General features: G+C 37.7%; 1 protein-coding gene across 3 annotated transcripts in view; it reads left to right on the forward strand.

Moving 5' to 3' along the window:
- Nucleotides 1–13,742, forward strand: part of LOC111139931 (family with sequence similarity 120C) — a 111,235-nt gene that overhangs the window by 8,105 nt on the left and 89,388 nt on the right. The window contains exon 2 of one of the 3 annotated variants that reach the window (XM_022492346.1): nucleotides 820–980. The exons of the other annotated variants lie outside the window; for them this stretch is intronic. Coding sequence (XP_022348054.1) covers nucleotides 820–837 — 18 coding nt within the window. The 3' untranslated portion in view covers nucleotides 838–980. Of the gene's footprint in view, nucleotides 1–819; nucleotides 981–13,742 lie in introns of those variants that run through there. 3 annotated transcript variants of the gene reach the window in all.

The following is a 13,742-nucleotide window of genomic DNA, read 5'->3' on the forward strand; positions in this document are numbered from 1 at the left end:
CCCACATATTTCTTAAAAGAACTTCATTGATTTTTGTTGACCAGTAGTGTTTATCAGAATCTGAAATCAAGCAGCAGGTTTGGACTGAATATTAAGGCATCATCTAGTTGAATAATTTTTCACTTCCCTCTATTTAACTTGTATCATATGAATACATTTCTTTTTTAAAAAATGAGAATTTGTTGCCAGTATTTTAAAAATTGTGAAATGTTACAGAAAAGTCTGACTTTCCAACCACTTGTGAAATGTCAGATCCTTTGGCAACATTGATTGCACCCTTTTGCTTAGCCACATGGTCTTCATTTATTGGAATCTCTACTGTTCCATGGTGTCTCCCTGACACAGTGACCAAGTGCCTCTTGCCATTCATGATAGCAAACTTCTAACATTGGCTCCCAATGTTCCCCACCTCCTGGTATTCACTTTCTTGTGTTATCGCCCCCTATCCCTTGTGCGTGTGCTGGACCTAATGACTTGTTTCTTAAAAAAAAAAAAAAAAGAATTTATTGAAGACAGCATGAGCGGGGTGGGGGGGGGGACATAGGGAGAGGGGGAAGCAGACTCCCCACAGAGCAGGGAGCCCAATGTGGGGCTCCATCCCAGGACCCTGGGATCATGACCTGAGTTGAAGGCAGATGCTTAACTGACTAAGCCACCCAGACGCCCCCCTAGTGACTAGTTTCTAATGAGCAGACTGAAGCAGTGATCAGATGTCACTTTCAAGATGAGGTTATAAAAAAAAAAACCACTGTGACTTCCATCTTGTTTGCACTCTCTTTTTCTCTCTCTGGCTTTTCTTGCTTGATCACTTTGATGAAGCAAGCTGCCATGTTGTGAACTGCCCTATGGAGAGGCCCACATGACAAGAAACTGAGGGCAGACTCCAACTAACAGCCAGTGAGGAACTGAGGCCCTCAGTCCAACAACCTGCAAGAAACTGAATCCTGCCAACAGCCAAGTGAGTGAGCTTGGAAGCGGATCCTCCCCAGTTGAGCCTTGAGATGACTGCAGACCTGCTAATACCCAGATTGCAGCCTGAGCCAGAGGACCCAGTTAAGCCATGCCCACAGATACTATGAGATAATAAATGTTTTATTAAGCCACTAAGTTTTGGGGGTAATTTGTTACATAGATAATGAAAACACCATTGATTGCTGTGCTTGTACTTTTTTATAGTAGTTTTGGTAAGCATGAAATATTTCTTGTACCCACATCTATGAAAATTGACAAAAAATTATACAAGAAGGTCACATATTTAAAAATCACAATTTTTTCTTCTAATTCAGTGACAAGGGATTTGTGCTGTAATGAAAAGAGCAAATGAGTTGAAGTCCAGAGACTTGGATTCAGGTCACTAGTTGGATCTTGGGTAATTTATTATTTCATTTTGAAGATCTTCATTTATAAAATGGATAAGGAAGTAATACCATGTTTCCCAGGACAGTCAAGAAAACTACTGGGTATAATGTATGGGAACATACTTTACATATGTGTTAGTTTGTATTAATTTCAGTCCCTCCTGTGTTCCCATAGTACTCTTTACATATTTCCATTGGCTTATACTGTAATACATTGTGATTATCTGTTATATGCAGGTGACTTGATGGAAGGGACCATATTTCATTCATCTTTGCATCTCCTTACACAGTATTTGGACACATACCAAGCTGCAAAAAGCATTGGTTGAAAGAATGAAGGATTGTTTTGTTAGATAACTAATGAAATTTTTAAAACACTAAAATATGCTTCAAATTCTTAACCAAGGTATCTTTCAACTTCGGGAAACTTCCTTTTGCCAGTTTGCACATAGGCAGGCATGTCTATAAGAAGGACAATTTTTACAGATAAATCTTCATATAAGGTCACTATGTAAGGCTTAAACTTGGTCTATCGAATATTTCTTAGCACACCCAAAGCATCTGAACCAGAGCTATAAGAATAGACCAGTCCATCTTCTAGGCACTCTTACATCACAAAGAATACACTTAAGTCTACATATATTTTATGCCCTCAGGCAAGAAGCAGTCATCGGGCTTGAGGCATCGTCTTTTCTCTCTCTCTCTTTCTCTCTCTGCCTCTGTCTCTCTCAAATCAAAAAGCTGACAGTATCAACTGAAGAAGGTCACATATTCCTCTATATTATATCTAAATAAAATATATGTGTTGAAATACTGCAGTTTAAGAGACCATTTTAAAATAAACCATTGTAAGAAGCATGACTAGTATAAAAATGAGGAGTCCTGAAACAAAAAGAGGTTTTAAGGGGGCTTGGAATTTCAATAGGTTGTGTTTTGGAATACAAACAGAGTAAGTGATACTGCTATGAATTGCATTTATATAGTGAATGAAGAATTTGCCAGGGCTTGAAAGTCTTTCATAGGTGGTGGTTTAAGAAAAAAGTTGTCTGTTGAGTACAGAAAAAATTACATCATAAACAATCATTTGTAAAGATAGGAAATACTGTTGCTCAGGATGTTAAAGATTGGTGGCTGAACGCTTTTAGGACAAATTGGGTCAAGAAGTTTTGTGAAGTTTTAAATTGCAGCTAGTTACAAGAGATCTAAACACTACCCAAATACCTATACACTTAACTATGTGCCTAGCTAATAGTTCTCAAAGTATGGTCCCTGACCAACAGTACTGTATCACCTGGGAACTGGAAATGCAGATTCTCGGGCCCTGGTTTAGACCTACTGAGTCAGAAACTGAATATGGGGCTTGTCAGTCTGTTTTAACAAGCCCTCTAGCTGATTTTGATGCACCCTAAAGTTTGAGAACAACTGCACCTAGATAAAATTTATGTGTTAAGAATTTTGGTGGAATCTGACTCTTTTGGACTTGGAGTCTGTGACGGGTACATTCAGAAAAACCTGGATTTTGTGTGTTGAGGAAAGTCTTGAAATTTTTAGTATAGGTTGGTCAAAATTATAACTACAGATAGTGCTTCTGCAAATAGTAGTGTTAATCTTGGGCTCAGAATACTTCAATCTGAAGCAGAAATACTTTATAAGGACTTAAAGCTTTTCATTGTGTCACTTCTTAGGGATTCCGTTTTTGTGCGAAATGTTCAAAATAAATCATGTCAGGATCTAGTGGTTAACATTGTGGTTTACACCAAACACAGTTGAATACTTTGATTTATTAGATGCTAGACGTTATGGAAATCTGACCTATTATATATAGATTGATTGGCTTAGTTGAGGCATGGTAGCGAAGATACTGGAAAAAAAGGCGGGGCAGGGGGGACTTGTTTGGCATCCAAAGGCCATTCAGTGCATTAGCAAAGATTGAAATAAAATATTTTATCCGTTTGGTTGACATTGCAACTCATCTAGGCACTCTGAATAAAAGCAGATTTATTCAAAAGTAGCTTCACAAATGCATGGTTGTATTTGCTCATTCCTAGCAAAATTATGCCTTTGGGAAACTCATTTGGCGGGTGATAAACTGGCTTCTTTACTGTGCTGAAATTCGTTTCCAAGAAGTGAAAGTGATGGCCTGAACTATATCCCAAAATTGCGGAATTGTCTTTTGCATTCCAGGAAGGGCTCTCTGGTATTATATTTTATGAAAAGGAACTAATATTGTTCAGTTAGCCTTTCTCAATTAATGTTCATGGTGTGAAAGAAGAGCTGCAATGGTGATACTGAATTACTGTACGATGGTACTGAAAATGAAGCACGATATCATTGGAATACCAGAATTCTACAAATATCTTGGGAGTTGTTATCCTAAATATATAAAAAAGCACTGTGTAAAATGTCTGTTAAGAAATGCCTGCATTTCTAAACAGCTGTTTTCCATTATGAAATAGGATAAAATTAATCATTCCCAATGAAGGGACCAAAGGCTAAATTCTCTCTCTTTTTTTTAAAGATTTTATTTATTTATTTGACAGACAGAGATCACAAGCAGGCAGAGAAGCAGGCAGAGAGAGGAGGAAGCAGGCTCCCCGATGAGCAGAGAGCCCGATGCGGGGCTTGATCCCAGGACCCTGGAATCATGACCTGAGCTGAAGGCAGAGGCTTTAACCCACTGCGCCACCCAAGCACCCCCAAAGGCTAAATTCTTTACTGCAAATCTTAACACAAAAATATAAGACCTAACATTGACCTCTTGGTATGTAAGAAAGGCATCAGACCTCCTGTTCCAAGTTAAAGGAGAATAAATCACACACACACAAATGTAATAATGAACTTTTTCTATTTTTGTAACAGGCTTTCTGATTTCTCAATCATTAAAATTTGCTTTGGGCAGAACAGGTAGCCTATATTGGTATCTACTTGTCTCAAATGATTTCTCAGGACCTACAGAGAGTAGTACACACTATAGGCTTCATCTCTGCAAAATTAACAGACTATAATTTATTTTATAACCACTTTTTCAGATCCTACATGTAAGGTATTTTATATAATTTCTAAGTCTTTTTTATTTAAATTCAATTAGCCAACTTATAGTACATCATTAGTTTCAGATGTGTTCAATAATTTATGAGTAGTAATTTCTAAGTCTTAAAATCAGGAATTTGCAAAATCTCGACTTTATAGATGAAGAAGCTAAGTGACTTGCCCATGACTTACCCATCACTGGAGTTTAAGCAGAGGTCCACTAGATACTGAAATTCCTGCTATATCTTCCAATGGTAGAAGTTACTCTCAAAGTAGAGTCTCTAGCCCCCAAATGAACCACAAAGCTTCATAGTAATTGAGGTTACTAATATTGGGTATTTGCAAATTAAAACTAGTACCTTAATAGCCTTTACCAACATTGGATCAGTGTTCTATCTCTCGTCTGATGGAGATATTTAATGGCAAAGATTATACAATGCATGTGTTGTAGGGTTGTAGGGTTGTAGATAGTTGAGTTACTACAGTCAGGAGGGAAGGCCAGTTTGTTGATGTTGCCTTAAATTGTTTTTTCTTTTTTTAATTGCTGCTGTTCTTACTTTTGAGTTCTATATTCTTTAGCTTCATGACTCTCAGTTTGGTCTCTTACCAGTTGCTGGGCTACACAGTGTGTAGTGATGAAAATTTGTTTCAATAGTAGTTTTGGTCTCCCTTTTTTCAGTAGTTAGACTCCAAGGCACAAAGACCTTGCAGCTGAAATGTAAACTGTCCATATTTCTCCCATCCAAGTACTAACCAGGTCCGACCCTGCTTAGCTTCCAAGATCAGACGAGATCGGGCGCGTTCAGGGTGGTATGGCCGTAGACTAAACTGTCCATATTTCTTTTTTTTTTTAGTCTTTTTTTTTTAAAGGTTTTATTTATTTATTAGAGAGAGAGAGAGAGAGAGAGAGCACAGGCAGAGTGGCGGGCAGAGGCAGAGAGACAAGCAGGCTCCCTGCTGAGCAAGGAGCCCGATGTGGGACTCGATTCCAGGACGCTGGGATCATGACCTCAGGCGAAGGCAGCCGCTTAACCAACTGAGCCACCTAGGCGTCCCTAAACTGTCCATATTTCTATTGCTAAAGTGGACTTAAACATAATCCACCCCTCCCCTTGACTTACAAAGTGAAATGAGACATTAAACTTTTCTCAGAGAGTTGTTTCCCTTGAGTTTTATAAATAAAAGTGTTGCATCCTATGGATAGCATTGCCTCATTGACTGGTTAAGTCCCTTTCCTCTATGTTTCCATGGCATCCTGTGGTAATAACTTCTTAACATGTATATTAAGTGTCTTACTCTGTGCAGTCTGCATCCTGGCACTTAGAAGGCCTTCAATTTGTATTTGTTGTACTGAAGAGTGAGCTAGTAATTAAAAGCTATAGGCAGTTGTTCAGAATCTCAACTCTTACTTTCTTTAAAGTTCAAGTGTGCTTCTTTTCTAAGTATTTTGGGTATGTTGTTTAAACTCACCTAAATCATTTTAGTCTCTTGAAAAATTGCAAGGTTAACAAATAACTGAATCAGTTTGAACCAGGAACTGGAAGTCAGTCTGCTTACAGGTGGCAGCAGTCATCACACATGGAAATGGAGCCAGGGTACTCAGCTATTCTGAGGAGCATTGTGGCTAGAAGGCTTCTTCCTTTCCCTGGTCAGGATTTAATTGCCATCAGATAAGTCTAGATATTTTGCGAAAAAATAAATTGCCACGCGGTGTGATCTGACTAGAGAGCACTGTTTCTTCAACTTGCCTCATCATGACAATCACCTGGGGTTCTTGAAAGTAACCTAAGTGTTCATTGTTGGATGAATAAATAGAGAAAATATGGTTTATACAGACAGTAGAATATTATTCAGCCTCACAAAAGGAAATCCTGCCATTTGGGACAACATGGATAACCTGGAGGACGTCATGCTAAGTGAAATAAGCCAGACACAGAAGGACAAGTCCTTCATGATACCACTTATATGAGGAATCTAAAATTGTCACTCACAGACGCAGAGAGTAGAATGGTGGTGGCCAGGAGCTGTCAGGAAGGAGTATTGGGGAAGTATTAGTCAAAGGGTGCAAAGTTTTGGTTATAGAAGACAAATGAGTCCTAGAGATCTGTATAGCATAGTGCTCATGATTAATAAGTTACTTAGAACTTTGCTAAGACAGTAAATCTTATTTTAAGTGCTTTTATCACAAGAAATAAGAGGGCAGGAAGAAACTTCTGGGGGTTATGGGTATGTTTATGGCATAGACCATGGTGATGATTCTTATCTCTAAACTTGAATTATATACATTAATTATGTACAGCTATTTGTATGTCAATCATACCTCAATAAAATGGTCTAAGAAATATATTCCCAGCCTAGCCCTAGATCTACTTAATCATACTTCTCAGAGGAGAGACCTGAAATAATTATTACCTTTAGTGAATGGGGGGTAAAAGGAATACTGGCATACCTCATTTTATTGCCCTTTGCTTTATTGCATTTCAGACACTGCATTTTTTTTTTTTTTTTACAAATTGGAGATTTCTGACAACCCTGCATCAAGTCTGTTGGTACCATTTTTCCAACAGCATTTGCTGAATCAAGCCAGCTCCAACATCCCCTTAAGTCAAAGCCTAATCCAGAGGAAGAACCTAATTCTCCTTAATTCTAAGAAGCTACAGAAGAAAAGTTTGAAGCTAGTAGAGGTTGGTTCGTAGTCTTTAAGGAAAGAATTCATCTCCAGAACATAAAACTGTATGGTAAAGCAGCAAGTGCTGATGTAGAAGCTGCAGCAAGTCATCCAGAAGATCTAGCTAAGGTATTCCTTGAAGGAGGCTACATTAAACAGGTTTTCCATGTATGTGAAATAGTCTTCTATTGGAAAAACATGCCATCTAGGACTTTCATATCTAGAGAGGAGAAGTCAATGCCTGGCTTCAAATCTACAAAGGACAGGCTAACATGTTAGGGGCAAATGTGGCTGGTAAATTTAAGGTGAAGCCAGTGCTCATTTACCATTCTGAAAATCCTAGGGCCCTTAAGAATTATGGTAAATATACTTTGTCTGTGCCCTATAAATGGAAGAACAAAGCCTGGATGACACCACATCTGTTTACAACATGGTTCACTGACTATTTTAAGCCCATAGGTGAGACCTACTGCTCAGAAAAAGAATCCTTTGAAAATATGACTGCCCATTGACGGTGTACCTGGTTACCCAAGAGCTCTGATGGAGATATACACCAAATTAATGTTGTTTTCATGCTTTCTAACACAGCACCCATTCTGCAGCCCATGAATTAAAGAATAATTTCAATTTTCAAGTCTTGTTATTTAAGAAATTTTGTAAGGCTATAGCTGACATAGGTAGTGATTCCTCTGATGGATCTGGGCAGAGTAAACTGAAAATCTTCTGGGAAGAATTGACATCTAGGATATTAGATGCCATCTGGAATACTAGATGCCTTTAAGAATACTCACGATTCTGGGGCGCCTGGGTGGCTCAGTGGGTTAAGCCGCTGCCTTTGGCTCAGGTCATGATCTCAGGGTCCTGGGATCGAGTCCCGCATCGGGCTCTCTGCTCAGCAGGGAGCCTGCTTCCCTCTCTCTCTCTCTGCCTGCCTCTCTGTCTACTTGTGATCTCTGTCAAATAAATAAATAAAATCTTTAAAAAAAAAAAAAAGAATACTCACGATTCATGGGAAGAAGTCAACATATCAACATTATTGAGAGTTCAGAATAAGTTGATTCCAACCCTCATGGATGACTTTGAGGTATTCAAAACCAACAGAGGAAGTACTTTGCAGATATGGTAGAAAAAGCAAGAGAACTGGAATTAGAGGTGAAACCTGAACATGTGACTAAATTGCTGCAATCTCAAAATAAAATGAACGGGTGAGGAGTTCTCTCTTATAGATGAGCACAGAAAGTAGTTTCTTGAGATGGAATGTGCTCCTGGTGAAGATGCTGGGAAGATTGTTGCAATGACACCAAGTGGTTTAGAATATTACATAAACTTAGTTGATAAGCAGTGGCAGGATTTGAGGGATCGACTCCACTTTTGAAAGAAATTTTACCGTGGGTAAAATGCTATCAAATGGCACCAGGTGCTACAGAGAAATATTCCTGAAAGGAAGAGTCAGTGTGACAAACTTCATTACTGTCTTTAGAAATTGCCACAGCCACCCCAGCCTTCAGCATCCACCACCCTGATCAGCCAGCAGCCATGAACATCGAGGCAAAACCCTGCTCCACCAAAATTATTATGACTTGTAGCTCAGATGATTGTTAGTATTTTTTAACAATAAAGGATTTTTAAACTAAGGAATATACTTGGAGACATAATGCTGTTGTGCACTTAATAGACTACAGTATAGTGTAAACATAACTTATATGCACTGGGAAACTAAAAAATTCATTTGGCTTGCTTTATTGAGATATTTGCTTTATTGCAGTGTGCTGAAACTGAACCCACAATATCTCTGATGCATCCCTGTATTACTTTTCACCATATACCTTTCTGTATTTTTTATTTTTTTTTATCTGGAGTATATTCTTTTATTCAGTTGTAATTTATCTTTTGTATTAAATATTGCAATTCACATTATAAATATTCAAAAGGTACAAAAGGATATTTGATTAAAATCTCCCTTTCACCCCTGTCCATAGTCACTAGATTCTTTTCTCCAGAGTTGACCAATATAATCAGTTAGTTGTGTATTATTCCAAAGTTAGTATGCCTATGAGAGCAAATACTTAAAACTACTTGCTACAGGGGCGCCTGGGTGGCTCAGTGGGTTAAGCCTCTGCCTTCAGCTCAGGTCACGATCTTAGGGTCCTGGGATCGAGCCCCACATCGGGCTCTCTGCACAGCAGGGAGCCTGCTTCCCCCTCTCTCTCTGCCTGCTTCTCTGCCTACTTGTGATCTCTCTCTCTGTTGAATAAATCAATAAAATCTTTAAAAAAAAAACAAAAAAAAAAAAACAAAAAAAAACTACTTGCTACACACACCATAAGTATACATTTCAAAAAATAGTAGCATACTATACATAATTTGTATTTTGCTTTTCTATTTACTGTATCATGATTTTTCCATGTGAGTACATAAAAGTTTTGTGCTTATATTTTATGGTTCCACCCTTTCCGTTGTATGTATATGTAATAACTTAAATAACTAGTCTCTTATTGATGGGCAGTTAGATTTTTTCCAGTTTTCAGCTATTATAATAATACTATAACGAATACTTGTACATTTGCAGTGCTCTTGCCAATACCTAAGCACTTGTGTTGTTCCAAGTACTTTACATATCTAAAAGATCATTCCATAGAAGCAAAATTACTGGGTCAAAGGATATGTGCATTTGTAATTTTGACAGATCTTGCCAAATTTTTCTCCATAGAGATTATATCATTTACATGCCTACCTTCAATATTTGTGTGTGCCTGTTTCCCTTACCAGTATAATATTTGGTAATGTTATAGTTGAAATATCGTCTTTCAGTATTGTTTTAATTTTCCCTTCTTATCACAAGTGAATTTGATCATCTTCTTACATGCTTACAATCAATTTGTTTTTTCATTTTTTTGTGTGTGAACTGTTTTCTTGTGTTCTTGGGTTTTTTCTTTTCTATTAGAGAAATTAACCCTCTATACTATGAGTTGCAGGTTTTTTTGCAGTTTGTCAATTGTCTTTTGAGTTTACTTACTTTGGCTTTTCCCAAACAGAAATGTTTTATTTTTATTTAGTCAAGAGGATTGATCTTCCTCTTTACTCTTACTGGGTTTTCTCTTATACATAAATTTTCCTCACTGTGAAATTATATTTTTAAAAATCCCCATGAAATCTTCTATTATTTTTATGGTTATCCTAGTTAAAATGTGAGGAATGGATCTATCTTATTGTTCTCAAACAAATGTCCGGTTATCTCAACACCATCTGTAGAATAATCCATATTATCTTTGTAATTTAAAAAGTGAGTTATGGTTTTTGCAACAGGTAAATGGCATTTAATAAAGGCAGGGGCAACTGTTAAAATTAAGATACTTAGAAGCCATATCAACCAAGTGCAGCATGTGGACCTTACTGGGATCCTGATTTGAACAAACCAGCTGTCAAAAGACATTTTTTTTTTGTCAAAAGACATTTTTAAGGTAATCTTGGAAAATAGAGTAGGAACTGGATATTAAGATATTAAAAAACTTGTTAATTTTGCTGAAATGATAGTTTTGTGTGTTCTTTTTTTAACTCTTCATCTGTTACAGATAAAGAAGTATTTATAGGTGATTTGATATCTGGAATTTGCTTGAAACTATGCCAGAAATGACCAACAATCATATGAAAAGATGTTCAGCATCATTAACTATCAGAGAAATGAAAATGAAAACGAGATACCACCTCATACTCATTAGGATTGCTACTATAAAAAAGAAAGGAAAAGAAGTTTTGGTGAGGTTGTAGAGAGGTTAGAACCTTGTGCATTGTTGGTGGGAATATAAAATCAAGCAACCTCTATGAAAAGCAATATGGAAGTTCTTTTTAAAAAATTAAAAATGAAACTACTATGTAATTCAGCAATTCCACTTCTGAGTATTTACCCAAAAGAACTGAAAACAGGATTTTGTTTTGATTTTTAAAGATTTATTTATTTATTTATTTGACAGAGAGAGAGAGAGAGACAGTGAGAGGGAACATGAGCAGGAGGAGTGGGGGAGAGAGAAGCAGGCTTCCCGCTGAGCAGGGAGCCCCATGTGGGGCTCGATCCCAGGACCCCGGAATCATGACCTGAGCCAAAGGCAGATGCTTAATCACTGAGCCACACAGGCACCCCTGAAAACAGGATTTTGAAGAGATATTTTTCACATCTATGTTTAGAGCAGTGTTAGTCATAATAGCCAAGAAGTGGATGTAACCCATAAGTCCATTGATTAACAGGGGAAGAAATTGTGGTGTGTACATAGAATGGAAAATTATTCAGCCTTAAAAAGAAAGCCTGTCACATACTATAGTGTGAATGAATTTGAAGGACATTATGTTGAGTGAAAAAAGTCAGTCATAAAAAGACAAATACTGTATGATTCCACTTATATGAGGTATCTAAAGTAGTCAAATTCATAGAAAGTGGAAGGGTGGTTGCCAGGAGCTGGGGGAGAGGTGAAAATCGGGAGTTGTTTAATGGGTATAGAGTTTCAGATTTGCAAGATTAAAAAGTTTTGGAGATGTGTTTCACAACAGTGTTATTAATCTAACACTATTGAACTATACACTTAAAAATGGTTCAGATGGTGAATTTTATGTGGTTTTTTTTAGTCATGACTTAAAAAGTGCATTTAAAGATGCCAGAACAGGGACGCCTGGGTGGCTCAGTTGGTTGGGTGGCTGCGTTCGGCTCAGGTCATGATCCCAGCAGCCTGGGATTGAGTCCCACATCAGGCTCCTTGCTCGGCAGGGAGCCTGCTTCTCCCTCTGCCTGCCACTCTGTCTGCCTGTGGTCGCTCACTCTCTCTCCCTCTCTCTCTCTCTCTGACAAATAAATAAATAAAATCTTTAAAAAAAATAAAAATGCCAGAACAAAAGGGCAGCATAGTAGATGAAACAATGACTTAACATTGATAGTGGTTGAAACAGGATAATGGTATCATAGAAATTCGTTATGGTATTTTCTTTACCTTTGTGTGTTTAAAATTTTCCATACGTTTTAAAAGTGAGATTTAGGGAGCATGGGCTTTGTAGACAGCTGAATTTGAATTCTAGTTCTGCTTTTTAATAATTGGAATATAATTCACATAATACCATAAAATTTACCATTTTTTAAAAAGATTTACTTAGAAAAAAAAAGATTTACTTAGAGAGAATGCACAGTTGAGTGGGAGGAGGGGTAGAGGGAGAGAAAGAATCCTTAAGCAGACTTCCACTGAGTGCAGAGCTTGACTCAGGGCTTGATCCCAGGATCCTGAGGTCATGACCTGAGCTGAAATCGAGAGTCTGCCACTCAACCAACTGAGACACTTGGGCACCCCAAAATTTACCATTTTTAAGGTGTATAAGTTGTAGTCACAGAGTTGTGCAGCTATGATCACTAATTCCAGAACATTTTTAACACCCCAAAAGGAAACTCAGTACCTTCTAGCAGTCATTCTTCATTTCCCTTTTCCCCCAGTCCCTAGAAACCACTAATCTATTTTTCCCTCTCAGTGGATTTTTCTATTCTGGAAAGCTCATATAAAAGGAAACATATAATACGTGGCCTTTTTCTCTGGCTTCTTGCACTCAATATTGTTTTTAAGTTCATTGATGTTGTAGCATGAATCAGTGCTTCATTCCTTTTTATAGCTAAGTAATATTCCCTTGTATGGTTATGCCATATTTTGTTTAACCATTTTTTCTGTCGATGGACATTTGGAATGCTCCGTGGCCCTGAGCAAGGCACGTTGCTTCTCTGAGCCTCAGTTTCCTCATCTGTAAGATGGGACTTGTAACACCTACTTGGTCTGATTGTGATGAAGAGATGGAAGGTACCATACTTAGCACTACTCCTGGTACAGATGAATGCTCAGTGAGTGACTTGTATGAGAGGTATGCTGGAACAAACTAGCACCAGTGGACAGCATAAACTATACTCCTACTCTGACTCAACTGGAGTTCATCATAACTCTAGGTGTAAATATGTTGCCACACAAAGTAAGGATTATTGGTTCCTTTGCTTAGAAAACAAACATGTACACACGTTGTGTGCTATCTGCTTATCAGTGACCCTCCCCTTGTGGACTTAATGTGTGACATGACTATCTGCTGTGACTAGTCTCTTCCCATAGCCTAGCAGAAGCTTTATGCATTGAAACTCCAGTCAGGTTGCAGAAAACTACCATTATTTTGTAATTTAAGTGAAAATAAAATAGGTTATTTGAGTTCAGCAAAAATATTTAGGTCCATAGGTTCGAGAGCCAAAATCCAGGCTTTGTTCCTTCTGGCCATGCGACCTTAGGAATCGCAATGTAAAAATGGAGATGATAATAATAGATATGGCCTTATAAGATTGAATATTAAATGAGTTAATGAATGCAGAGTACTTGGAATGCTGCTTAGCACATAGTATGTATTCAGTATCTGTTAACCATTATTACTCATATTGTTATGCTCCAGGTTTTATGTTGGAATCAGGAATAAAGAGATAAATTAAGTCTCTGTAGTCGAGGAAGTTAGCAAGGTATAACCAGTATGCAGATTATCTCAGTATGTTCTAAGTGCAGGGATAGAGGCATACACCGGAAGGGCATTTAAGGGTCTGCCTCTGTTACATGAAAAATAATGTCTCTAGGAAGAAGCCTGGTATGGTAGAAAAGTACATTCCGGATTCAGAACAGCCTGAGTTTGAATCC

Source organism: Enhydra lutris, unplaced genomic scaffold (genome assembly GCF_002288905.1).
Source record: "Enhydra lutris kenyoni isolate GAN:26980312 unplaced genomic scaffold, ASM228890v2 scaffoldscaffold125, whole genome shotgun sequence".
Lineage (NCBI taxonomy): Eukaryota > Metazoa > Chordata > Mammalia > Carnivora > Mustelidae > Enhydra > Enhydra lutris.